A 26,217-nucleotide genomic window follows, 5' to 3' on the forward strand; every position below is an offset into this window, starting at 1 on the left:
TGGATTTTAATAAGATTTTAATAATATTGGTAAGGAGCCAAGTTACAAAGACATCCTGGAATACAGAGTACAAAACCTCAGAGACAAAACAAAAACTCATGAGAACACAAGAGCGCTTGAAAACGGTAATAATCTCCAGGATAAAGAACCCATTTTTCTCAACAAAGCTACCAAGTGTGTTTAATAAAATCTAAAGGAGAGTAAAGACAAGGTGCACAGCCACGCCCCCAAGGCCAGCCACGCCCCCGAGTCTGGGAAGACACTGGGGAGGTGTGCTGCTGGAGGCTCGGCGGCCAGGAGCCAGGAGCACAGAGGAGCTCCCGTTACCAGCAGATCTGGACTATAAACCGACTGGAGGCAGGCTGGATTTCCTCCCATCTCACTTACAGGGTGGGAAATCATTTATTCCCCGGTTGGAGAGCAGCCTTGGCCATGAACCTTGTTGGCACGTGGGGGCGCAGAGACTCTTCCCACAGGATGGAGGAAGCTGGTGCGTGCACCGCCTCGGTCCCCACAACCCTGATGCCCCAGCAGGCGCGGTCTCGGGGGCGAAGAGGGGAGACAGGCTGTCTCCTCCAGGAACAACTCATTGTTCAGAGAAGCTAATGTAAGAGCGCTGCGTGATGAACACACTGAAATTAAGAAACAAGAACAGGAGTCCCCACCCCCCCAAGAAGAATGTGCCATTACACCGCGGGCTGCAGGACAGCAGAAGCGGAGGAAGTGTCCCCCGCTCAGGTGTGCTCAGCATTTCTCAGGACAGATGTGCTATCCTGCCTAGGGTTTTTGGGTGGGTGGAGGGGGTTTCAACTCCCTGAAGCAAATCTTCCGCATTAGCTGCCGTCATGTGGGTCCTATTTTTGTCTTTTTTTTTTTTTTTTTTCCCAAGGGCACTACATGTTCTGCTTCATTGGGGCCAGGTGTTCAAGTCAGTGTGTCTGATCATCCTGCCAGGAACACGACAACAATTATTTATTTGTCCTTCCAGCACCTGTAGCGGCGAGGACCAGCTGTGAAATGCAGGGGAGCCACCAGCGTCCTAAGCAAACCAGGACACGGAGCGAGAGGCCACTCCTGCCCTGTGCGACAGGCCATCTACAGGCTTCTTTACTTTAAACCCTAAATCAATAGTTTAAACAGATGCAGATTCCACGTGACAAGAGAGACAGGAAGATTTGAGGCTTTATATTCTTTAGATGTCTACTTTTGCTGCACTTGACCATTAAACAGTTATGTGTAACTTCAAGATGGAAGGCATTAGCAGCTTCTTAGGAGAGGATAATCCCAATCTTTTGGAGATTTAATGAGATGTAACTCACTGAAGCTTCTGGCTCGGTCTGCTGTTAATTGAATCAAAGTCAATGACAATCTTGCTGCACTTTGGTGTGAATTTCCTAAACATAAGAAACAACATATATAGAGATATTATCCAGTGAGTAGTTTAAAGCAATTTGTTTACTTTGGCTTAACCTACATTTTCTGTGGGGAGGAAAAAATTTCCCGGGATTCCCTTGATGTCTTATCTCTATAGGAGCCAATTATAGTGCACCATACTGAGAGGGACACGAACCAGAAAAGCCTAAGACAAAAAAAGGGATACATGGGGAGTTCATGAATTATCAGGGAGTCAAAGGATTTCTAACAAGTTAGCTGCACAACATGACACCCGATTACTAGTTTTCCCACCAGATTTATCTTCCTTCCTGGGAAATTTCTGCAGCCAACCTGGAATCGCTCAAAGGCAAAAAAAAAAAAGAGCAAATTTTCCTTTGCCTCTTGTACACAGCAAAAAACCCAGCCAGCTTTAGTGTGGAGTAATTTTTAAAGTCACATTTTAAAAATGCAGAAGTAAAATAAACCCGCTATATATTTTTACTCATTGATGTACCTTCTTAAAACAGTTAACAGGACAGTATTTGCGGACTGACTGTATTCTTTTAAAAACCAGTAAACAGTGAATATCTAATTATCATTATTATGCAAACAATCTGCATGTAAAGTCTCATAAGGCAAAGCAATTCAAGAGATCCGTCACATCTAACCTCTATCCCTAGTGATGAACAGAAGTACGTTACTAATTACAGCACCCCACTGCTGACCACCAATACTGCAAAGGAATTGCTTTGAAAGCTTTCAGTCTCAAACGAAGTTTCTTACCATGAATCGAAGGTGGTAGAACTTACCTGCAAGTAAACATACCTCCCAATCTTTGCCCAGCAAAGATAAGCATAAAGGTCGAAATAACTTCAAATCTCCATTTAAAATGTTGTTGTAAAAAGCATTTTTACATGGTGTTTCAACCTAGCGGGTTACTCGCATCCTAAATTTTCAATGCCAGAGTTGTTACATTTGCAAACTTCACAGAAGTTTAACGTTAATATGGTAAAACTTGTGACGTTTAAATTTTCTCCCTACTAGAATAATTTTAGTCCAAACCCCAGAAAGCTACTAATATTTAAGGGCAAGATCATTCCTCAGATCATCGTCAGATACTTCTGTCACTGCTCTTAAAAATCTACCCCTAAAATAACGTTGGGATCCTTGGCCCATCGCACGTAAAACGAGGCTTCCAAGTGTGGAAGTCAGGCATCACAAGTAGAAATGAAACATCAGCGAGCTCAAATGTTTCGTCAGTAGGCCTTCGACGACCTTTACCCCAAGCCCTTCTGCTTACCTGAAGGCCACCCCAGCCATATCAAACAGGAGCCTCGCGGCTGTGGTCTCATCGCTATCGTGGTACTTATCAGATATGAAAATAACTTCTTTGATACCTTTGACACCGAAAGAAGCCCCATTAGTACATGCACAAATAGACACGGCAACAGAACGCAGACATATACCGAGCCCTGCCGTGTCTATGATTAATCACCTTTTCCCAGTGTGCTTACACAGTGTCCAGTTACTGAAATACATATCGGCCACTTTCCAATACGGCAGACGATGTTATCTTTAACCTGCCCTCCAGTCTTTACAGATTTTTTTTTTTTTAACACGTGCAAAGTAAAAACCTGTCAGGTAGTCGAGCCTTGATCCGACTAACAAAGTTTCTTTACTTCGGGCAAATACTCTTTAGTCGCAAGACAACTTCTGTCCGCTCAGGAGGCTGATGCAGAGGAGTGGACATGTTGGCGAAAATCAGAGGCAAGTGCCATCGTGGTTCCCAGGATGGTTCTGCAGACCAATTCCAGCCAACTCCATGGACAGCAGATTTGTTTTCTTTTCCTGTCCCGCAGGGCAGGGCTAACTGGAGGGCACCTGATACACCACCCTGCTCCTCCTCCAGCCCCTGAAGGGACCACAGGAAGCTGGGTACACGCTGGCGGAGGAAAACTCTACGACGTTCTTTAACAGGGGCCGGCCTCTGAGTCTGATATCACCAGACCTCTTCTCCTCGAGACCCCCGGGCTCATGATGAACAGCCCCTTTAAACCACACATCTGGCTAACATGGTAAGTCTTTAAATCTCAAGCTGAGAGCTTTATGGAGATAAAGTGTGGCTGAATCTTAGATGTGACAGTATGAAAAAAGGTGAACTATTCAGAATACAACGGTGTAGATTTATGGTAACTGTAGCGTAAGGAAAACTTAAAGTAGTACCGTTCGAGTCTTATGACATTTATATGCGAAGATACGTTTAGGTCCTAAAACATCTACCATATATTAATACAAATTAAAATTGCATATGCAGCCTCCCAGCTGACCTTGCTTCTGACAGAAGTTCATTCCTCTCCCTCCCCCTAATCTATGCACAATATGTCAGAGAACAGTAAATTGACGGTAATTATATGCAACGCCGGTGTGGTTTTTTAGCAGCTTGCAGTTCAGGTTGCAAACTAAATTAAAAACATGCTAAGAATCGCGGAGGATACAATTAGTCTTAGAATACCTGGCACCGTTCAAAACCAAAACACAGGAAATACCTTGCAAAGTTGATAGTGCAATTAATTTCGGTCCAAACAATAACAATTTAAGACCAAGCACTTTTGCAATGAGCCGCCGATGAGCGGGCAGCGACGCAAATGTGACAAATGGAACCGGCCCAGCTCCTACCTGCCTGGATGATGAGCTTAGCACATTCATTACAGGGAAACAAGGCAACGTACATAGTACAGCCTTTCACGTCGGCCGAGTTTTTGTTCATGATGGCATTCAGCTCGGCGTGGCACACTGCGGGTTCGAAAGAGAAAGAAAAGAAAAACAGCATAACTCACGAGGAACGTACCAACGCTGCCGAAGCATTCCACTCGCCCCTCTGAAGAAGACGCATGGAACAGACTCGGTTTTTAAAAAAGTGATTAGAAACGGAAAGTACCGAGAATACCAAATGAGCGCCGCGTGGTCTAACAGGTTGGCTTTTAGCAGTAAAACCGTTCAGGGGGGGCTGCAGCCCTGGGTCTGTAAGCACCTGGCGCGGCCAGGAGGGGCCAAGGTCAAGTATCTCTACCCACCCTAAGCACGGCAATAGCTCATGGCTCCACAAGACCCTGGGATACGGAACTGCGCACATAAAACGGCTCATTTGTGCGTTGCTACTCACATGCAAGGATATTCGCGGTGGCCGTTAGGAGGGCAGGGTGCGATTTTAAGAGCAAGAGAACCAGGAAGTGAAGCTGAGTATTTCTATCCCGAGGGATCCGCTTCACCCCATGGATCTCGGCCCACATACACACAAGAAAAATGCCGGCAGACAACCAGCGGCTTTTCGTTTAGAAGGAAACATTCATCCACTTAATGAAACGTCAAGTTCTTGCCACACTGGCCCGTTCCGGCAGCCATCCCCAAACAGCGATCCCCACACGGGCCTGAGTTCAAGGGTGAAGGGAGCACCGCCTCTCCTCTCCCACACCTGGAAGCCCACCCATCTTCCCCAGCCGTTGGCCAGGTGCTCCCACCTCCTAAGCTTCAAGGTGCCCTCTCCTCAAGGAAACACTACTCCCAGCCCTGATTCTGTTTAGAATCCCCTGCCCGCTCAGTGAGGTGGCCGCTTTGCCCTCTTCTGTCGTGATTCAAGTTTCTGGGTGCATCGCTCAAACTGTGTCATAATCTGCAAACTCGTCTGCACTTGTCTGGGGTGTGGCCTGCCTGGGATGTGGATTTCCAAGAGAATCGCCCGCATGATTCTCATGTGCAGACACGTTTCAGAAACACTGCGTTGCAGAATCCTCTGGTAACTCCAAGGGGACTTAACACACACTAAGCACACAAGCGGTAAAATAAATGTCTGTTGAACAAATTAACGACAATCCGGCCGTGGTCCAAATCATACAAAACTGCCAGAATTATAAATATGGGGGCCCTCCAGGGGGGCCCCCCACCTTCTCCAACCCACCAATCTTCTACACTTAACACCTTCTTCTGATGAGTACTGAAGCTTTAAATGAAGAGCAGCCTAAGCTCGTGGCTCTTGTCCACATTAGCTGTGACACAGTCGGTCCCTGAATCGGTATTAATATGGCTCAGCCATATTAATTATTCTGGCTCAGCCAGGATAAAGCCCCTGGCCCACCTTCCGCCCCGGGGCCGCCCGCTTTTCAGGTACCGGTAGAATTGCAATGCCCGCCTGTGCCCCTGTCCTGGGGCCCTCTCAGGAAGCATTGGGAGGGCTCCTTTTAGTCTCTGAATGCCACGACTGAGGGGGTCTTGGTCATATGTGTGGAAATGAACAGTTGCCGGGCACTGTAAGAAATTCTAAAAGTAAATAAATAAATAAACTGCGCTTAATCAGATCACAGCCCATTGGAGAATAATCCCCGCCGGCCACAGAGGGACCTGGGCCACCATCCCTGAGATGCCACAAGAGAGAAAAGAAAGGCTCCCAGGCTCAGTGGCTGTGAGGACACTGGCCTCAGAGAGTCCCCTTTTCGCCCCCATTTCCATCCCTGGTGACCGGGTTGTTCCCAGGCTGGGATTAACAACGGCTCCCTGTAAAAAACAATTAGATGTAATTGTTTCTTTTATTTCCCCCTGGAGGGCAGAGACCAGTCTTCTAGGTTCTTTGTAACTCCCCCAGAGTCCAATGCGGTGCCATGAACATAATGGGTGTTAAATATTTATTGAATGAATAAAGGAGGAAATGCAGATTCCAATTATTGACGGTGACATTGGGAAATGCAGGAAGTCCTCTTAAATTCAAATATCAAAACTATGCTTTCCCATCTAATAAATATTTTTTGATAGTGTTGGTATTAATATTCAGAACTACAGAGTTTCCGAGTCTGTTAGGAAACACTATTCTATTGCTTTCGTTTGAATCTCTAAAAATGGTCACAGTGACTCCAACTGTCTTCCTCTAATTCATCTGAGGCAGTTTGGGGACAAAATTTAACATCGTGTGGTCTGGATTCATTAATGAAAATTACCATAGGAAACAGGTTCTCGGGGGCGGCCTCCGACATCCCCGTATAAAGGGTGGTCTACAGAAAGAATACACGGGGTCACAAACAGACTTCCTTTCTCTCAGCTGCTTCTTGTTTGTTGGAGAGATGTGAGGTCTACTGGGCACTATGACACTGAGGAGGCCCCTGAAAAGGGACCATTCCAAGTCCCCAAACCCGCGGATCCAAAACTGGACAAGACGAACGCAAAGCTCCAGTGTTCCATCCACACTTGACTTCTCTCGCTCATCCCTGTGCCCCCTCAACTTCGGTCCTGACAAATGCCCCCTCCAGCCTTCCCCCCAGAACCCCTGGCCCGCCAAACCTATCTGGTGAACACCAGCTTCCCAGGCTGAGGAGGGAAACCCCAGCCCAACCTTGCCCGGTGATTTGCAAACTCCTCACGTCTGTCTGTCTGTCTGATCCTGAGGTCTGAGACGTTTCTGGCCTGGCACTGGCCTCTGAGGTCCGCGCTCCACACGACCTCTGCGGCTAAGCGCCCTGCGTTTCCCTGCAAGACTGACCCATCGACGAGGCACCATCTGGTCAGGCCTCAGGCCCCCACCACGTCCTCACTGAAGAACGGGCAGACTCACGTGACTGTCCATCGGATTCGTTTACAGTAGGCCGGTCAGAGTGGGGTCTGAGGACTCTTTTCACCACCAAATGCCAGGTGACCCCCAAATCTGCCTCGGGCCACAAAGAGCAGGCTGGCCTGTGAAGGGCTGGCCCCAGGGCTCTGGCCAGCCTGACTGCAGGCTGAGAACCTTCCCTCTACTCTCCACCTCCCAGGCAGGGGTGGAGGAAGCGGGAGCTTTGCAGTCAGCACCAGGGTCAAGGCCCAGCTGCCCCTTGAAGCTGTGTGACCCTCACCGAGGCATGTGCGTGCCTTTGGCTGGCAAGAGGAAGCGACGCTGAGAAAGTGAACTGCCAAGGAACTAAATAAAAGCGAGTTTTGCAACACCAGGTAATCTAATTTTTGGCCGTTTGCTCTCGTGTCCAGTTTCCTCCCTCCATCTACTAGAACAGCTGGTTCTTCTCCAAGACAGGCTCTCGATGGCAAATCACGAGGCCCTGCTCCTGAGGCCCAACGGCCTCGTCCCTGCGCCGCGTCTCTCCGTTACAACCGTGGCCTCGGTCTCCACTCTGACCGGGCCATCTTCTCAGCATTTTCCTTTCGAGATGAAACTGTCCTGTCTACAAGCGCTAGGCTAATTCATTTTTAAAATTATCAGCTCTTGGGGTGGCTGGGTGGCTCAGTCGGTCAGGCATCTGACTGCGGCTCAGGTCATGATCTTGTGGTTTGTGAGTTCAAGACCCACATCGTGCTCTCTGCTATCAGCACAGAGCCTGCTTCGGATCCCCTGTCCCCCCCGCCCCCCGCCCTTCCCCTGCTCTCGTGTGCACTCTCTCTTTCAAAATAAATAAATGTAAAAAAAATAATAATAAATAAAATAATCATCTCTTCACCCAGTAATGAATATAAGCTCGAGTTTTCACTAAATCAATCCTTTGCAAACTGTAGGTCAAGAAATAAGTTTACTGAGTTACAAACAGCTTTTTCATCCCTCTGTTTAGTGAAATGTTTGAAAGCAGAAGAGATCTGAATGTGTCCATATGACAGAGGTTAAGTGCTGTTCCTAAAAACTGTTTCAGGTGTGTGTGTGTGTGTGTGTGTGTGTGTGTGTGTGTGTGTTTCAAGTGTGAGCTATGTGTGCTGGGTTGCCATGTAAAAAGTATGTAACTATGGAAACCTGTTGACCTCTGTAATATGTTAGTAACATTTACAATCATTGGGCGGGGGGAGGGGGAAAGGCCCTGATTTATAGAATCTGCTGATTTCGGGGGTGTGAATACTCCCACGTGGCCAATTTCAAGCTCCCGACAGACAGACAGTTGGGAAGATAGAGCGCTCAGATGAGCGGGGGAAGAGCCAGCTCCCACATACGCCCCTGGACGGCCTTATCTTCACCAAAATGCAGTCTCCCTCTGGTTGCCATCTCCGGATGGGCCTGCTCGCCAGGCCCATGCTTACGGCCGGCTCTCCACTCGAAACCCTCTCGGGTGCGCGCCAGGCCCTGTGGAGTCTCTTATGTTTCTGTGGGTCCTTTTCTTTCTCTTGTCTTTTGGGGCCTTTCCCAAGGTCCGGTCCTGCTCTTGGATTTTTTTCCTGTGGTCACTAAGAATCCATGCATTTGCAGATTCTCAGAGGGCGGATCTATCGGTTAATAGCCTAGACTCTGCATTTCCAACCCACCTTCTCTCGGCCTTTGCCTCAGGTGTTCTGAGGCTTCTCCGTAACTCTTCTCACTATGATAAACACTCCACAGATATCTGACAGCAATAAATGAAAGAATAAATCGATCTTTTCCCAGTGCCAGCATTTTCATTGTGTTGCCTGGGAATAATGACGTCAAGAGTTGCAGAGAGGTAAGAGCAGAAACCAACCAACCGGGAGAGGTTCTGCTCGTGACCTTGAGATGAACGTAGTTTTTATACTCCTAGCAGGAATAGGACCAAGTATCCCAAACATACACAGGCCCTAGGAGGTATTCCTAAGATAGTCCAAAAAAAAAAAGAAAAGGACAAATTTTCCAACTCTCTACCCAGAATTACTCATCTCTGACTCAGTTATAAGCAGAAGAAACCTCCAAGTACAAGTATATTTGATAAGCACAGAGGATGACACACAACCTTTCAATTGTTCTCAACGTTGTTGAAAAGGAAAAGAATCAAATGCTGGAAAATATCAGATTAATGCTTATAAAGTTCTTGATTGCCAGAAAGAGAACCTCTATTTCAGGTAATTATAAGACAATTCATATACTGTGGTCTTTTTTTTTTTTTTTCCTTTTCTATTACTAACTGTCAGAATTCAGAACTGCATTAACCTGGGACCACTGAGAAGAGATTGTATAATTAGAAAACTGTATTTTTCAAATTCCCTCTTCCTAGGGCTTGATTAATCCTCACTGTCTCATGTAGGCGGTTCTCTGGAAGTTTGACAAATTAACAGGATATATTCCATCCTGGCTCGATGTGAGAGACTCACCATTTTATAGACTTGACTTTCATCTCATGTGAGACTAAGACAGTATCTGTTTTAGATGGCGGTATTATTAAGGTTACTTAAATAAGTGTAAAAAAAAAAAAACAACCCACAAATAACGCTAACCAAAGGCTAACTGCTGCACAAACAGTTCAGCAGCACTAGTGTGGCCCTGGCCTCAGCTGCTCTCCGTGTGCTACCAGGGTGTGAGGGGAAACGCTGGGCTGGACAGAGGTGGGAGTTGGGAAAACCAAGGTTCTCTTCCTGCTGAAGAAAGTCTCCAGGTTGGTTAAAACTCCTCGTTTTCAGTGGTCCAGGTTGAAGCAGATGACTTGGTCGGGCCTGAGGGGTACTCTGGCAAGGCTGACCTAGAACGTGGGGCAGGCTGGCGTGCGGCCCAGGCTGACCTAGAACGTGGGCTCCAGTAGGGGCGGGTCGGAGGTTCACACCGGGAACACCTGCTGCCCCTCGGCAGGTGCCCGCGGTGCTTTCCGCTGACGCTCTCCAGCATGCACTGCACGAGCCTCAGAAAGTCTCCGGGGAGCAGGGTGGGGGGGCGGGTCCGCCTCTGCCCCGACTGGGAGGGCGCTCGGGCGAGGCGGCCACCCACACGACAAGCATGGGGCAGTTCGCTCACTGCCGGGACACAGGGTCAGGACTCAAGTGCCAAGACGCGTCTGCACGTGGCCTTCCAGGCTGAAAAGGTGGCAGGCTTCACCCTGCAATTAATAATTGACATAGGGGCACTGGGGCTGAGCGTCCGACCTTGGCTCAGGTCATGATCTTGCAGTTCGTGAGTTTGAGCCCCACATCGGGCTCGCTGCTGTCAGCGCAGGGCCCGCTTCGGATCCTCTGTCCCCCGTTCTCTGCACCTCCCCCGCTAGCATGCTCTCAAAACTAAATAATAAACATTAAAAAAAAAAAAAAATCATTCACATGAAATGGGGCACCCGAGTTCAAAGTTGACCTATGCGTTTTAAAAAATAACTCAATGTTAATTTTTACAAGATATTCCATTTCCATGCTGATGATGAAGCTGTCGTTATTTCTTGGGGCACCCAGGTGGCCCGGTCGGTTAAGCGTCTGACTTCGGTCATTTCACCGTTCGTGGGTTCGAGCCCTGCGTCGGGCTCTGTGTGGACAGCTCAGAGCCTGGAGCCCGCTTCGGATTCTGTGTCTCCCTCTCTCTCTGCGCCTCCCCGACTCATGCTCTGTCTCTCTCTCAGGAATGAGTAAACATTAAAAAAAATTTTCTTTAAATCCTTTCTTGAAATGACGGTCTAAGTGTTTTTATTTCAGGGGTCCTATAGCTATCAGAGTCACTGAACCCCGGCACATCTCTCTGTCGGGGCTCAGGCGCCCTCTTCCCTGTGCTTGAAGCCCCACAGCTTTGAAAAGTCCACCGAGGGGTGTGGCATGTACATCCTCCTCTAACAGATCCATTTAGGGAACTGGGGCTTCTGGAGCTAAAATGGAATTTCAACTACTTATTTCTTAATTATTGAAAGATACCCTGACAGGGCCTCATACATCACTGCCAGCCTCCAAAGGACCCATCCTTCATATCAATAATTTAACAACAGAGTAGCCTCTACATTTAAGCACCCCCCCAACCCACCCCCACCCCTACAATATCGCCCCCGAACGTTATCAAATGCTCACTATTACGGCTACCCCAAGATCCAAAGCGAGCATCCCGAGAATTTCGTGCCCAGGCAAGGCCAACTCTCTACCTTATCTCCCCTCCGTCAAGTTTCCATACCTGAGAAGTAGCGACCAGACTCAGTACGAGAGTGCCCGACGGACTGGGGACAGAGGTGGGGTGAGGAAGAGGGAGAAGCGAGTTAGAAGGCAGTTCATCAGTGCCTGAAGCCAGCCCCAACCACCCAGGCCCACCCACCGCTGGCCCTCAGCCTTCCGTCTGCCACTTTCCGGCGAGTTCCGAAGCCCAGCTCGCTCTTCGGCTTCTCAGCTAGAACTCGGCACCCCAGCCGACGGAGCCTCCCTTTGTACCGGGAGGAAACGGTTTTAAACTGAAGCCATGTGGTGTATGCATGTCGCGATGAGTTCTGGTCGCGGGCAGGGCACCCACGGGGCAGGGCACCCGGCCCCGGCGGAGCTCAGGCCCGGCCCGGTGGGGGACACCCAAGACACATACCCGAGCACCCAGCAAAAGGCTGCAGGTGCCAGAGAAGGCGCACCGAAGAGGTCAGGTGGTGGGAACGGCCGGGAAACGAGGGGTTAAACCTGCAGGCTGGTCGGTAGATGGGGAACTGAATTTGCAGGGAACAGTGCTTCCATGGGGAAAAGTACCTGGCTTACAAATGGCATTTCAGGACAGAGTGGGTCGAAACCCTGGCACTGGCCACACGGGTGTTCCAGTCCCGGCGTCGCTCAAGGACAAACAGGAGTAACAGTGGCCTCCTCCTGGTCTCCCAGGGTTACAACAAGACCCACGTGAGGAGAGTGGCAGAGAAAAGCTTTGGGAACTAAAAAGAGCGCTGCAAGCGAAGCCATGTGCCCAGGGGCAGACCTGGGCCTGTTTCCCGAGGACGGACGGCCTCAGCCCTGGCTGGTCCCCACTGATGAAGATGCGTGGGCATCAGGTCCCCGGAGGAGGGTCTTCCGGAGCGGAGGTGACAGGTGATGGGTGACAGGTGACAGCCTGTCACCTGACCACGCCCCAGCTGTTCCACTCCGTGTGCTTAGACGCAAACACCACTGCCCCCTGCAACCCCCCTCCCCCGCCGCGCAGTGGAACGGGGCCGCACAACCTTCTGGCTTTGAGGGACACACGATTCGAGCAGAGAGACGTTCATTATTCCAGCGTGAAGTCTGAGGGTGGGAAAAGGGCAGGTAACAGCGACAGCCCCGAGCCTGGAAAACGTCCTGAGTCTGTTCTGCTAGGCCCGTGCCCAGAGGAGGTCTCGGCCAGAGGAAAGGAATTCTGGCCAGGTCTGGGAAGACGGACGTCACTCACTCACTTAGAAGGCGGCCAAGTCCTCGGGCGTCTGGTGTCCCGGTCCTAGAGGGCGTTCACACCCATCCCCGCCGGCACACGTCCTGGGGCTGGACCCGAGGCACCCGGTTCTTGGAGCCATCGGCAGAGGGCCTCTGCCGTCCCCTTGCCTCCTCCCTGCACGTCCCCTCGGCCACTCCTCACACGCTGCCTCCCCCACCTGCTCGCTCTAGGTCCCTACACCTCTTGTGGAGCCTCAGCCTCCCGGCCTGTGAAATGGGCAGCAAAAGGCCCGGCATCGCAAGGACGAGCGTCCGTGAAGAGCACAGCACAGAACCTCTCCGTCCCCGGCTGCTCAGCTCGGAGACGGAGAACGGACGTTCCTCCCTCTCTGTCTCTCCTACTCTGATCCCCATCCCCTGCCTCCGTCCTCGCTGCCTCTCACCAAGGCTGCTGGCAGCAACTCATGGCACCCAGGGGAGCCACTTAGCCCCAATGGTAGTGCTTAGGGCTAAAGAGAGTTCTGACTGTGGTGTTTCCATTATTGACAATAAAGCCCCCAGAACTCTAATTACATCGCTTCCCCATGTGCTAAGGGCACACAATCAGGTCAGAGGGAGGAGGGTGTGGAAATGCTGCAGTCCATCGGTGGGTAAGCCAGGACAGCTCCCTTCCTGCGGTTCATGAGAAATACAGGCTTGAGGCCTAAAAGCTACTGAAGAAACATGAATAGGAACAGACCGCTAATCGCTGCTTGACAGCTTTGTAATGCAAATATGCGCCACAAAGATCCAACGCCTCCCTCTTGCATTAATGGCTTTCAAAGGGTAAACTGGGACTGAGCAATGAGCACTGGAATAGGAGTCAGGATGTGTGTGTTCTAATTAATTCCAGCTCTACAAGGCCCGCCTCAGGCAACTCACTGATGCTGTTTCGGCGTGCAGAAAATGGGACTTAGCCGACCTGACTCAGGCTTCTGACATGAGACACGAGCTGGAGACCCTGCCCTACTTTCCCTACTCTGTGCTCCGCACCGCATTCTTTTCCCTCTCCCCCCAGCGTCCAAGCCCGAACCCGCTCACCCCTCTCCTCCCTCCTTGCGGCTGATAACCTTGCCGCATCCTTCACGGAGCTGGGACTGATCACACTGCCACCTGCCACCCACGGACCTCTGTCAGCTGCCCCGCTCGGTGTCCCTCTTCTATCGCTCATCAGTGTGCCCGCAATCTCTCTCTGCTGAACCAGCCCACGTGCGTGCTGCAAAAACTAACAAGACCCAGGCCCTCCCTTCGTAGAAACCCTTCTCTTGGCCCCATCTCCCATGCGGCTGCCACTCTAACGTCTTTTTTTACGTTCTTATTTATTTATTGTGAGAGAGAGAGAGAGAGAGAGAGAGAGGCAAGGAGGGGCAGAGAGAGATGGAGAGAGAGAATGCTGCGCTGACAGAGCGGAGCCCGACACGGGGCTCGATCCCACGAACCGTGAGATCATGACCTGAGCTGAAACCAAGAGTCGGAGGCTTAACTGACCACTGAGCCACGCAGGCGTCCCAAACATCCTGCTTTCTTAACAACCATCCCAACCCCCTCTCCATACAGGGTCCTGCTTTCCTCGCCTGCTTTTCTTCCTTCAACAGGCTGTCCCCTCCCATCCCCACCAATCCGTCAGCACTGCTCTCTCCAATAAGACCTGTGTGTCGCTGACCCCCGAGGGACGCACAGCTCCCTCCTCCTTAGCGGGGGGGGGGGGGGGGGGGGGGGGGGGCTCCGAGCGATCCCTGCGAGCAGGCTCCTTCCTCCCCTCCTCCACCCACCCTCGTAGTGTTGCAGTTCTGAGACCAGCCCCAGGTCCAGCCTCTGCACACACTCCCTACGTGCGCTCATGCATTTCCATGGCACAGTGTCACCCGAATGCCACACATGCCCACAGTGACGTCTCGGACCGAGACCTCTGTCCCCACTCACACCCCCAACTGACACTTCTACTGGGAGGTCTCACAGACACCTCAAACTTCAGGGGCCAAAGCTCCCCCCATACCTAGGCACTCAGGCTAGGACTGCCCGGGGGAGTCAGACTCCCTCTCTGAGCCCCGTGTCACCCAGCCCTCTTGATGCTGCCTCCATTCCTCTCCATCTCCTATCCCCCGGACCACCCACAGGTCCCCCCGCACACCAGCTTCATCTTGTAAGTCCAAACTCCTTACCTCCGCCCCCTGCCGGCCCCCAACCTCGCCTCTGTACTCCGTGTGGCCCAAATTCTTTCCCTCTCACAGAAAGTTCCAAGCGCCCTCCTGCCCTCTCGCAGCGAATGTCCTTCCCAGCCCCAAACACTGACTAGCCAACCCTGACCTTTGGGAACCCATCGAATCCTTCAGCTCTCAGCCTAAAGGTCACTTCCTCAGAAAGGAATAAGCAACAGCATCTGTTTATTTCATTAACGTCTGCCTCCATCACTGTTAGTCTGCCAAGTCCTTGAAAACAGACCTTGTACGTTTTTATTTGCTGGCGCGGGGTGCTGGCATGGGGTGTGCGGAGAGGATGCCGGGCCACAGGTCAACGTCCTCCGAAAAATGTATTGTGATATAAAATATAGTCGTGACTTTTGGGCGCCTGGGTGGCTCGGTCGACTGAGCGTCCGACTTCGTCTCAGGTTCATGATCTCACGGTTTGTGGGTTCGAGCCCCACATGGAGCTCGCTGCTGTCAGCACAGATCCTCTGTCCCCCTCTCTTTCTGCCCCTTCCCTGCTCGTGCACTCTCTATCAAAAATAAATGTTTAGAAAAATAAATAAAATACAGTCATGATTTTTAAAACGGAAACAAGTGACTTGAGAACTCCCCCATCACCAACAGACAACTCAAACCAATAGAAGAATGGATGTTTCCTTAGTATTTATTTCAGCTCCTAGAAAGTTGTAACTCGCTCGCATAAGGAAGAAGGACAGTGAGAGATTCTGCTTCCCTTTTCCACCTGAACCCGAAATTAATGGCATTCTGAACAAAGTCTTTTAATTGCAGAATTAAAAAATTCATGCTCAGTTATCATATTCAATATTTTAAATTTACTGTGGCATCTATCATTTGGAAGAAGCACAGAGACAAAATTCACACCTCCGCTAAGTGGCCGGGACGACCCTCCAGAGCGCAAGCTGAGGGGAGAGTGTGTGAGCCCTCCCGTCTCCACTGCCTTGCTCTCACCAAGACTCTGCATTTATCACGGGATTTCCCGATGCCCGGCAAGCACCCACGTTTCAGTAAACGTGGTCGCGCAGACTCACAGAAGGACTTCTGAAGTCCTTCCCTTCCATCTGGTCTAAGACTACCCTCTTCTCTCATACAGTTCTGTACCTGCCTCCTCTCTTCATTTATTTTCCTGCACTTCGATGTGGGGTCCTTTTCTTCACTGCTTATCTTCCAACCTTTCTTCATCCAATGTCTTTGAATCTCCAGGTTTGTGGGGTAACCTATACTCTTCGACTGCCCCCTCCTGCTTGTGCGTCCTGTCTTGTCCCATGTCGATTCATCTTAGGACTGGAGCAGATTTCCAATCGCTGGAGGGAGAGAGTGAATAAAGCCTGTTTCTCTCCTTATTAATTTGTCCCCACACATGATGTATATTCTCTCCGTGTCACGGCCACCAGCAGCGTTTTACAAACCTGCAGCTTTCCCCCAGTATGGCTTCAGAACCCCCTGGGACCCCGTGAGCAGAGAAATGGCACTCTAATCCAATGTGATCCAAGCTGTATTGTTGAATTGCCTTAGAATTCTAGCACTGAAGGGGTCCTCAGTGATCATTTGTTTCATAAAGATACTGAGAAATAAACAGCAAGTAATACAGTAACATGCCCACAATCACTGGGTATAAACATACCACACCTAGAACCTAAGTTCCAGAAGCCCTGTCCAGGATCCTTCCCCTTGAATCTGACAACTGCTGCTTTAAGCACTGTGGGGACTTTCTCAGCTAATATGTGTATTAAAGACATATATAATTGGGGCGCCTGGGTGGCTCAGTTGGTTAAACATCTGACTTCGGCTCAGCTCAGGTCATGATCTCACAGTTTGTGGGCTCAAGCCCCACATCAGGCTCTGTGCTGGCAGCTCGGAGCCTGGAGCCTGCTTCGGATTCTGTGCCTCCCTCTCTCTCTGCCCCTCCCCACTATCTCTCTCTCTCAAAAATAAACATTAAAAAAAAAAAATTGTAAAGACATATATCATCTCATCCAAATATAAAACAAAAGTCCTACAAAGTAAATGTGAAAAGCGATACAAATATCCACAAAAAATCTCTAGGAACCAGGTTTTACTGCATATTTCCAGGAGCAAACAATATACACATATTCCATTTTGGTACCGGTATCAACAGGGTATAGGAAAGAGAGATTCTTGATGAAAAAAATTCAAAATAAAATAACACCTTAGTAATTCAGACCGATTTCAGAGAAGATCAGCCCAAATCAGCAAAACAGATAAAGAACAGATCAAGAGAATAAAGACTAAGGCAGCTCATCATTGTCAGGTCCCCCCTGGAACCCCACTGCATGGTGGCCCAAAGTTCTAGACAAAGACTTATCGGAATTAAAAAATTTGAAAAAGTTATATTTATCACAAGGAATAACGGCAGGGGGGGTGTGGGGGGGCCCCTGGGTGGCTCAGTCGGTTAAGCATCTGACGTCAGCCTGCAGTTTCTGAGTCTGAGTCCCGCATCCGGCTCTGTGCTGACAGCTCAGAGCCTGGAGCCTGCTTCAGATTCTGTGTCTCCCTCTCTCTCGGTTCCCCCCCACCCCACCATTCGTGCTCATTGCTCTCTCAAAAATAAACATTAAAAGAAAATTAAAAACAACAAAAAAAGGAATATCCACTTGCACTCAGACAATGTGCTCACGTACGTAAAAATCTAAAACAGATTGAAGGTGACCCTGAAATTTTATTGGTACTATTAAATTTCCCAACAAACTGTTTATTTTGAGAGACGGTACAAAGATAAAACTTCAGCCCACTTCCCGTTCGTTAACTTGGAAATCACTACCCTTGGATTATTTAAGGTTTGAATGCAAATTTCCATGAGGTAAACTGGTTCTTTGTAAAACGAAAGACAAATGCCGTGTATTTTTATGAGAAGGTTGGATGCCCAGAGATGAGCATTTTAGCTTTTCTTGCATATGCTTCTCAGGACTTAACCTGTTCCTATCTATACATGCTTTGTAGATACTCCTAATGAAATAGTAATCTCTAGCTCTTCAAAAACAATTAGCCCTGAATCTATAGATTAAAACACGCAGATAAATGGGCTCCCGGCTGGCTCAGTTGGTGGAGCACACAACTCGATCTAGGGGTCGTGAGTGGGAGCCCCACATTGGGCGTAGAGATTACTTTAAAAAAATAAATAAATAAAATACATAGATAAAAATCTAATAAACTAACCCCCCAAAATCATGATTTATTCTTAAGACCGTTTATAAACAGCTACACCTGAATGTGAAATACGCTTCCATCAAGCTGATTAATTTCCAGGGGGAGCCTCCGACATAAGCCGTTATATTTCTACGATTTGTCTCAAGCATCACACAATGAAACCTGAGTTGGCCCCTTGAGTCATAAAAATAATCTACTTTATTTCTTTCTGGGGTACAGTCGCTCAAAGGTTTCCTGTTGGCTATTCGTTATTTGGTGCAAAAGGTCCTCCCGGAGCCCACTGTCAGGGCCACGGCTGCGAAAAGGCCGAGCAGGGGAGGGGCGGTGGAAAGCCGCGACGTGAAATTAGAATTCAGTAGGAAAGGAAACAGCAACTCATCAAACCCACGGATCTGCCTAACAAAACCGGAGGGTGTTCAATTTCAGCCGGCTGAAGGAACAAATTTGATCTTAATTACGAAGAAGCTCTTACAAGTTTTGAGGAAGTCACAGCTTAAGAAGGATCAGCTGCCTAACTTCTTGATAAATTAGTTTCTCAGGACTAACCTTTTGGATGCCGAAGAAATACATCACATGCGTGGCAGTCAGGAAAATGTCAGTGTTCAAGGGGGTAAGGTAAATGGCTAAGTAATCACTGAAATGACATCTCTGCATGCTTAACAATATGCTAAATCTGAAAAGACTAAATTTAAATATAAAATTTAAAGAAGCTCCACCATGCACTGGCAAAACCGATCAAAGTTGCTGCGCTGAACAATGCCTTTAATTAACTCCTCCCCAGCATGATATCCTCTTCTGAGTTTTCCTACGGAAATATGAACGGACCCTGGAAGGAGCCCCACGTCTCCCATTTCTGCCTGATGCACCTTGAGTGTGGCCACCGCCCACTCTGGGCACATCAGAACCATGGTCGCCTCCATGATGAGCAAGTGGGATGCGGCAGGCAGAGCGATCCTGGCTTCTCGATCGGTTGGGACAGAAGAGGCGGCCAGGCAGAGAGGCAATCTTACCCGCACATCCCTTACCAACAGGAAACGACGTAACAGTAAAACACAGGCGAGCTGGATGAGCACTGGAACTACTATTGAAAATGGGAAGCCTGGTTTTTCTTTGAACTGTTTGTTTATTTATTTTGAGAGAGAGAAACCCAGAGTGAGCAAGCAGGGAAGGGGCAGAGAGAGAGAGAGAGACAGAGAATCCCAAGCAGGCTCTGCACCGTCAGCACAGAGCCCGATGTGGGGCTCAATCTCACGAACCATGAAAGCACGACACTCAACCAACTGAGCCACCCGGGCGCCCCCCCAAACGGGAAGTTTTTAACAACGGCTCTCAAGGATGAAAGCTGTTGATTCCACTCCAACTCTCTGGTCTGTAAACTGTCGTCAAAATCCATTACGAAATCCCAAGGAAAGTGTGCTATCTGCATTACCATGGGTTATTTTACTTCCATTTTATAAAATTGGTATTTTGATCAAATGTGCTTGGTTCTAATGAATTTCACGAAGAGAAAGGAACTAAAAATGTCAGCTGAATACTTCATCCTAGGTTTAGCAACTACCCCCTCCTAAAAATAAAAATCTTCCAAAGCTTTTTTATAAGGTTAAATTAGATAAATCTGCTGCTTCCCGGTTTTTTTAATTGTCACTCGTGCGAAAAGGTGTCACTTTTCGCGCTGACTTCTTCCTGCCGCTTAATGTTACTGACATCACACTACCTTTTGGGTTTTTCAGGAAAAGAATGAGATAAAAGCAGTTTCCGTGGCAGGGGAATCTTCATTTTCCATATGAATACTACATTATAATCAAATAGTTTCGTGACGTTTTGATCCTGAGGTTGGAAGAACAAAAACGCCCCTTAAAAATGCCTCTCTGGAGACACAGCCCGGAAAACGCTCCGTCCTTCTCTGTTACAAGCATTCTGCGCCTCCCTCCTTTCCACAAAGGGTCAAGCAAGACTAACGGCTTCTAAACTTCCAGAATTAATAAGGAGAATTAAGTTGTATATGTTCTTGGTCAACCCAAGCTCCCCTTCGGAGAAATGTTAAAGCAAACCATGTGCCTTCTGCCTCATGCTAAGCACAGGCCGCCACCACCTGAGCTCCTGACCTCCACGGAGTTACTCGCCTAAGCCTCCGTGCACTCAAGTGCATAGTGAAAAGGAGAGAACGGGTGATCCACTGTGTTTTGACCAAAGCAACATTTCAGAAGAGCTGAATTCCTGGGCCCCACAGAAGAGACAGCTGGGTAGCAAAGAGCATTGACCTCAGGATGTCTCCCTGTCTGTGTGGCATTACAGAGGTGATTTACATTTCTGGGCCTTTCTTTTCCGATCCATACAAGACATTAGGCTTAGACTCTGTAGGCACAGGAGTCCGAAGCACTCCCCAGCTTCTGCAAGGGGTCCAAGTACGTTCCACAGACAGCAGAAACATCACATGTAGCACACACATACGCTTTTTCCAAACGCACACAAATGCTGTTTAATAAAGTACAGAGTAAGGCAAAGCGTTACTGGTATCGAGTAGCTTTTGTTATCCATGGATTTTCTTACCCAAAAGATGTTAATGATCTCACTTATGTGTGGAATCTTAAAAAAAAAAAAAAAAAAAAAAAGCTCACCGATGCAGAGAACAGATTGGTGGTTGCCAAAGGTAGGAATGGATGAAACAGGTGAAGGGGGCGTGGTCAAAAGGTACAAACTTCCAATTATAAAATAAGTAAGCCCTGGAGAATGTAATGTATAGCATGGTGACTACAGTAGCAGTGTGTTTCATATTTGAAGGTTGCTAGAAAGATCTTAAAAGTTCTCATCGCACACACAAATTTTTTGTAACGATGTAAGGCGATGGATGTTAACGGGACTTATTGTGGGAATTGCTCAGCCGTGCATACAATTATCAACAAATCATTGTATCGTGCACCTGAACTCTACTATAACGTTATACGTCAAATATGCCTCGGTAACAAAGAAAGATAGGGATAGTTTAACTAGCATTATACAGGGGTCCTGGAAGTTCTGTTGACATTTAAAAGAGGGTCCTCATATATTGAAAAGAATTAGGAAATCACTGGTCTAGAACTCTGGATGATCTCTAAAGCTCCTTTACAGGGATTAGCACATAATCTATCTTTCTCAGAGAGCAGGTCAGCCACTATTAATAGTGGTGAGGAAAGAGAGGGTTAAGCCGACTAATTCCAGACATTGTCACTTAATTTCAAAATTAATTGAAGTCTTAAAACGGAAGGAAAAAAAAGAATTTGCGTTTTGGTCAATTATCACCAAACGTTTCTATTACATCCAAGGCTATCCAAACATGTATTTCTCTGAGGCCTGAAACCCCTTGAAAAAAAAACAAGTCTGAGCATACAGTTCATAGCCAGCCATCACTATTTAGACTTAAAGCCCATCTTTCCGTGTATTATGATGGTAGTAATACTAAATGCCTTTTAAAAACCATTTAATACCTTCTACGACTTTTATGGTACATCAAATTACAAGCCTACTCTTGTGAAAGGAAATTGTCTACATCCTTGCATAACCACGTGTCAAATGAATAATTGAGAAACAAGGCAAAGAGCTTTGAAAACCTAGAGGTATCATATGGATAGTAAAAAAAAAAATAATGCAGACAGACGATCTCCGCCCTGAAATTCAGCAACTATTCAATAAAAATTAGAAAAAAAAAAATCAGTGAAGTTGGACAAATCCCTATGTAGATTTTTTTTTCATTCCTTCTAGAAAGGAGCTCTGAAAGGTACTGTCTCCAAGTTAGACAAAAGGCAGCGAGCGTCTAAGAACAAATACAATCAGCTATTTGAGAGGTTTCTGACCACTGGGAAGTGAGGGGCTGCAAACGTAGGCAAAGCTTTGGGCTTCTGGGTCACTGCCACAAATCTGCCGGGGCTCACAGGGACTCAAGAAGGCACAGGTCCTGAGGGAGAGCAGCTCAGGAACCAAGCAGGAGCCGCCTACGCCTACGCCTACCCACCTTTCTACAAGCCACCTCCCGGCGACAGACTGACACCTAAGAATTCCCCCATTCTGGGGCGCCTGGGTGGCTCAGTCGGTTAAGCGTCCGACTTCGGCTCAGGTCATGATCTCGCGGTCCGTGGGTTCGAGCCCTGCATCGGGCTCTGTGCTGACCACTCAGAGCCTGGAGCCTGCTTCGGATTCTGTGTCTCCCTCTCTCTCTGACCCTCCCCCGTTCATGCTCTGTCTCTCTGTGTCTCAAAAATAAATAAACGTTAAAAAAAAATTTTTTAAAAAGAATTCCCCCATCCGGCAGGAGGACCGAGGCTTCACTGTGTGGACCGGGTGACATAGTCACTGTGCTCGTCATGTTTCAGCGCAGACCTTGAACACATAGACCTTTTTCACTTTTGCAGTTTTTTAAAATGTTTTTGTTTATTCATTTTTTTGAGAATGAGAGACAGAGTGTGAGCGGGGAAGGGGCAGAGAGAGACGGAGACACAGAATCCAAAGCAGCTCCAGGCTCTGAGGTGTCAGCATAGAACCCGACGCAGGGCTCGAACCCACAGACTGTGAGATCATGACCTGAGCCGAAGTCAGACGCTTAACCGACTGAGCCACCCCAGCGCCCCACAGTTTTGCGGTTTTTACGTGGGACGTTGAACTGTACTCTGAAAAATTACCGTCACGTGTTACCTACAAACAGCTGATCACTTCCCTTCTCTCTTACCATCGAAAGCTTACAGAACCAAAATCAGGATAACAAAAAGTTTCTCAAATACGTTAGCACATTTATCTTTTCACTAGAGCTCCACTCAGCTACAGAGCTAAGGCTGAGAAAACAGGTTTACTACCTTCCTGGGTCCGGGACCGTCCTCTCCTCCAGGGCTGGAGTGAGAGGGACAGACTGACTATAAATCCCCCAATCACTCAACTCTGTTTCATTCCTGGAAAACCCTGACTGCTTTGCAGCCCCCACCCCCACCCTACCCTCATTCCTCTGTCCCTTCCCCACCTCCAGTCACATTCTTTCTTTTTCTTTGGAAAACAGAACAGTTGCCCTGAAGCAATTTAAAAAGAAACTCAGGGGGCTTATTTAACGTGATTAAGGTCCAGGAATATCCGTATAAATATATAAATGAGGCTAATGTAGACTTAGAATTATTCATGAGAAAACCCCAGAGGACAGCCTACTATGGACAAATCAGCAACGCAGAAAGGTCTTACATTATTCCTTGACTCGGGTTTCCTACAGGCATGAGCTTTCCCATTTGAATGGCCTGAGTCTACTTTCCTCCCAACCGAGGTGATGGGTTCCCTTCCAGACATAAACACAGGTCCTCATATTACGAAAAATCAGCAACCAGCGTTCGCAGCCCGATTCGCCTCTCTTACAGCATTGGTTGTCCGGGGAATGAAAGGAAAAGCGAGTGAGGCTGTGGCCTGTTCCCGCCCCCCCCCCCCCGCCCCCAATCTCGAAAGTGGTTCTCCTTGGGGCTCAGATACGCAACAAATTACAAGAAGCACCCTTCCCTAATTGAATGATGAAAACCAGAGCTGGCCAGGCCATGTGGTTCCACGCGTCTGGCTTGTGGTCCACCCTGGGAATATACAGCCCCCAGAACAGGAAGAAGAGACGGCATCATCCATTTGCTGATGCCCCGCTCACAGTCATTTCCTACTTCCCAGAGATGAGCTTGAGATTTCCTCCACAGGCAGAGGGGCTGAAAGAAGCCTGCTTCTCCTCAGAGCAAAGCCCTCGCCAGACCTTGGTCAGGTGGCTTTGCTTCCAAGCAGCCAGGAAAGCATGGGCAGGGCCAGTGTGCACATCCCTCAGCTACCTCTCCCCGGGGGCTGTGGCCCTCTGCAGAAGCCCACTATCCACGCTCGGGTGTCGCCCAGCCTGGCGGGCTGCCAGCGAAACATACCAGGCCGGCCACAGACAACAGATCCCTGGACCTCAGGGCCAGGCCGTGTACAGACCACTAACAGGCCCCCATGCACTGACTCTTTGGAACGTAAGGGTCGGGGGCAGGAAACGGAGGTGGTTCAACAGGATTCTTCTTCTGTCCAGCTGCTGATGACTGAAAAGAGATGATACTTTCTGACCAACTATCTTAGCTGAGCACCACCAAGGCTATGGCACCAAACAGAAGGAAACACAAGGCAGGCCTTACCGTAAGGGTACTTGGTATCCAGCTTTCTCTCTGCCGTCCTTCTCCAAGGCAACACGTCATCGCTGCACCCATTTGGCATTCCATTATACCCGATGCCAACAATCTTGTTCTCTGCGTTCACGATGCAGGCTCCGACCTACAGGGAAACGTGTCCAGACACTGGTGACGTCAAGTGGCCCGTCAGCCCCTGGACGGGCAGTAAATGAAACCACAAGCTTGCAGAGCTCCAAAGCGAGCATGCGGCTTCTGGCAGTGTGGTAAGAGCTCTCTCTATCTCCTTGCTCGCTTTCTCTGGCAGCTCCCATAAGCCCCAGGAAGCACCCCCTAACCCCAGAGCGGGCGCAAGAGGCGGTGAATGATGGAATGTGAAACATGAACGCACCCAGGGAGACAGCACAGGAGACAGACTTCCCCTGCCTTTCAGGCGACAGGCATCCGTGGAGTCTTTCTTTTCCTTTCGTAATGTGTTTGATTTGCAGGGATCTCTGTGCCAGTGAGGGTCCAAACATTCTCCCAGAACACTCACTTACCTGCGAATTTGGATCTTTGCTTCTCTGTGCCGATAAGAAGGCCACTGCCATGAAATACTCAGGCCATTCCAGGTAGTCATCACGTTTCCTGCAGGGAACTTCACTCATGCTGGGTCTAGACGGAAAACAACAGTTGAGAAAAGCACTTTGGCAAATCTGCTTTCCAGTTCAACGCAACCACATTTAACCTTTGGGTCTGCAAAGTTAGACAATTTCGGTTACAATCAGAAATCACGGATCATGGGACCGCAGACAGTGTCGGGCCTTAAGAAAAAAATAAATTAGGTTACTATTTCGGAAGTTTGGATTCACGCCTAGTTTCACATTCCCAAATATTACACCTAGTCACTGCTTTCTCATAGGATCGTTTTCCACTTAGTACAAACGCCTGCCCCACAACTTGTTCTCTCCCCGATGAAACAGAGCCAGCACAAGAGAATGGGAGGGAGAAAGGAGAACATTTATTGATCACCTAATATATTTCAAACACTGTGAAAGTCAGACACATCATCTTACTCACGCCTCATGCCAGCAAAGGTAGTAACATCCCATGTTACAGACACACAAGAGAACTTATCCTGAATCACACAGGATTATTATCCATGCCTGTCAAATCCCACGGGAGCTGTCCCAGCTCTGATGTTAACCGGATTAATTCGTCCCTTTTCTTTCCCCTTGGTTTCCCCAGCTGAAACAGAAGTTATCAACCCTGAGTACGAATCAAATGAGGAGAAACTGACAAGCGTCGAGCCCTATGACTAAGGCAAAGTTTTAGTAACAGGGGCTCTACTCAATCCGGGCCAGGCACAAGCTGTTCTCCAACAGGCCTCCAAAAGGGGGCCTAAAACTTCCAGTAAGGGGTGGGGTGCTTTCAAGGGAGGCCAAACAGGGCAAGGAAGGAGGGCAACTCAAGAACTGAGAAGTCTTGAGCAAGCCTAGGCGTCTGGGCTGAAGGAAGCCGGGAATTTCCCTGTATCTGGGCGGGGCGGCGCGGCAGTGCCTAAGAATGGGAACCATGATTATCCCGATGATGTTGCCAAATTCCGAGAAGGCTGTAAACCCTCTCGACACCGAGCGATGCTGGACCGCGCCGGTTTGCCGCCGGCCTTAAGGGTTAGCATCCATAACCGCTGCAGGGTGGGTACCAGATCGGTGCCAGCCTAACAGGAGGTGGGAGGGGCAGCAGAGGCGAGGGACGGGAACGTAGTAGCCCCGGGCGCTTGCCCCGGGTCGGCTGTGACGCTCGCTGGAGCCCCGGAACCCAGCTGCGGAAACACGAGGGACGCCACTCCAGGGCCGGGAGGAACTCCCGCTCCCCCGCGCACCACCACTCCCAGATTCCGTTCCCGGACGGAAAGCAGGCGCCCCCCACCCCCTCGCCATGTGGGCGCAGGAAGTGACTGCCAGTCTCGGCCTCCCAGTACCACCCTCCCTCGGTTTCCTGGAAGGAGAAAGCTGTCGAGCCCTCCCGGCCCGCACCCGCATGAGGTTCACCCGGGAGCCGGGATAACCTCAGGGCTCCCCGCCCCGAGCCCCGGCCGCGAGTCCCCCACCCCCGCGCCCAGGCCGCGCCGCGTGGCGCGCAGGCCGCGTACCCGCAGGGCTGCCCCCGCCGGTCCTCCGCTCCGGGTCCGCGAACGCAGGCCACCGCCGCCGCCGCCACCGCCCAGCCGCGCGCCCCGGGAAAGGAAGTCGGGAGAAGAGGCGGGGCCGCCGCGGGGCCGGAAGGTGACAGCGGCCGGGCGG

The 26,217-nt window shown here is 49.3% G+C and overlaps 1 protein-coding gene across 1 annotated transcript; it reads right to left on the reverse strand.

Moving 5' to 3' along the window:
- On the reverse strand, nt 1–26,217 carry DCTD (dCMP deaminase). Its single transcript, XM_027077069.2, has 6 exons — nt 26,067–26,217; nt 24,472–24,586; nt 23,942–24,077; nt 4,051–4,167; nt 2,675–2,771; nt 1–1,394 (listed from the first exon to the last, which is right to left on the reverse strand). Exons 2-6 carry the CDS (start codon nt 24,577–24,579, stop codon nt 1,316–1,318), a joined length of 537 nt encoding a protein of 178 aa, XP_026932870.1. The 5' UTR covers nt 24,580–24,586; nt 26,067–26,217; the 3' UTR covers nt 1–1,315.

This window comes from Acinonyx jubatus, chromosome B1 (genome assembly GCF_027475565.1).
Source record: "Acinonyx jubatus isolate Ajub_Pintada_27869175 chromosome B1, VMU_Ajub_asm_v1.0, whole genome shotgun sequence".
Classification (NCBI taxonomy): domain Eukaryota; kingdom Metazoa; phylum Chordata; class Mammalia; order Carnivora; family Felidae; genus Acinonyx; species Acinonyx jubatus.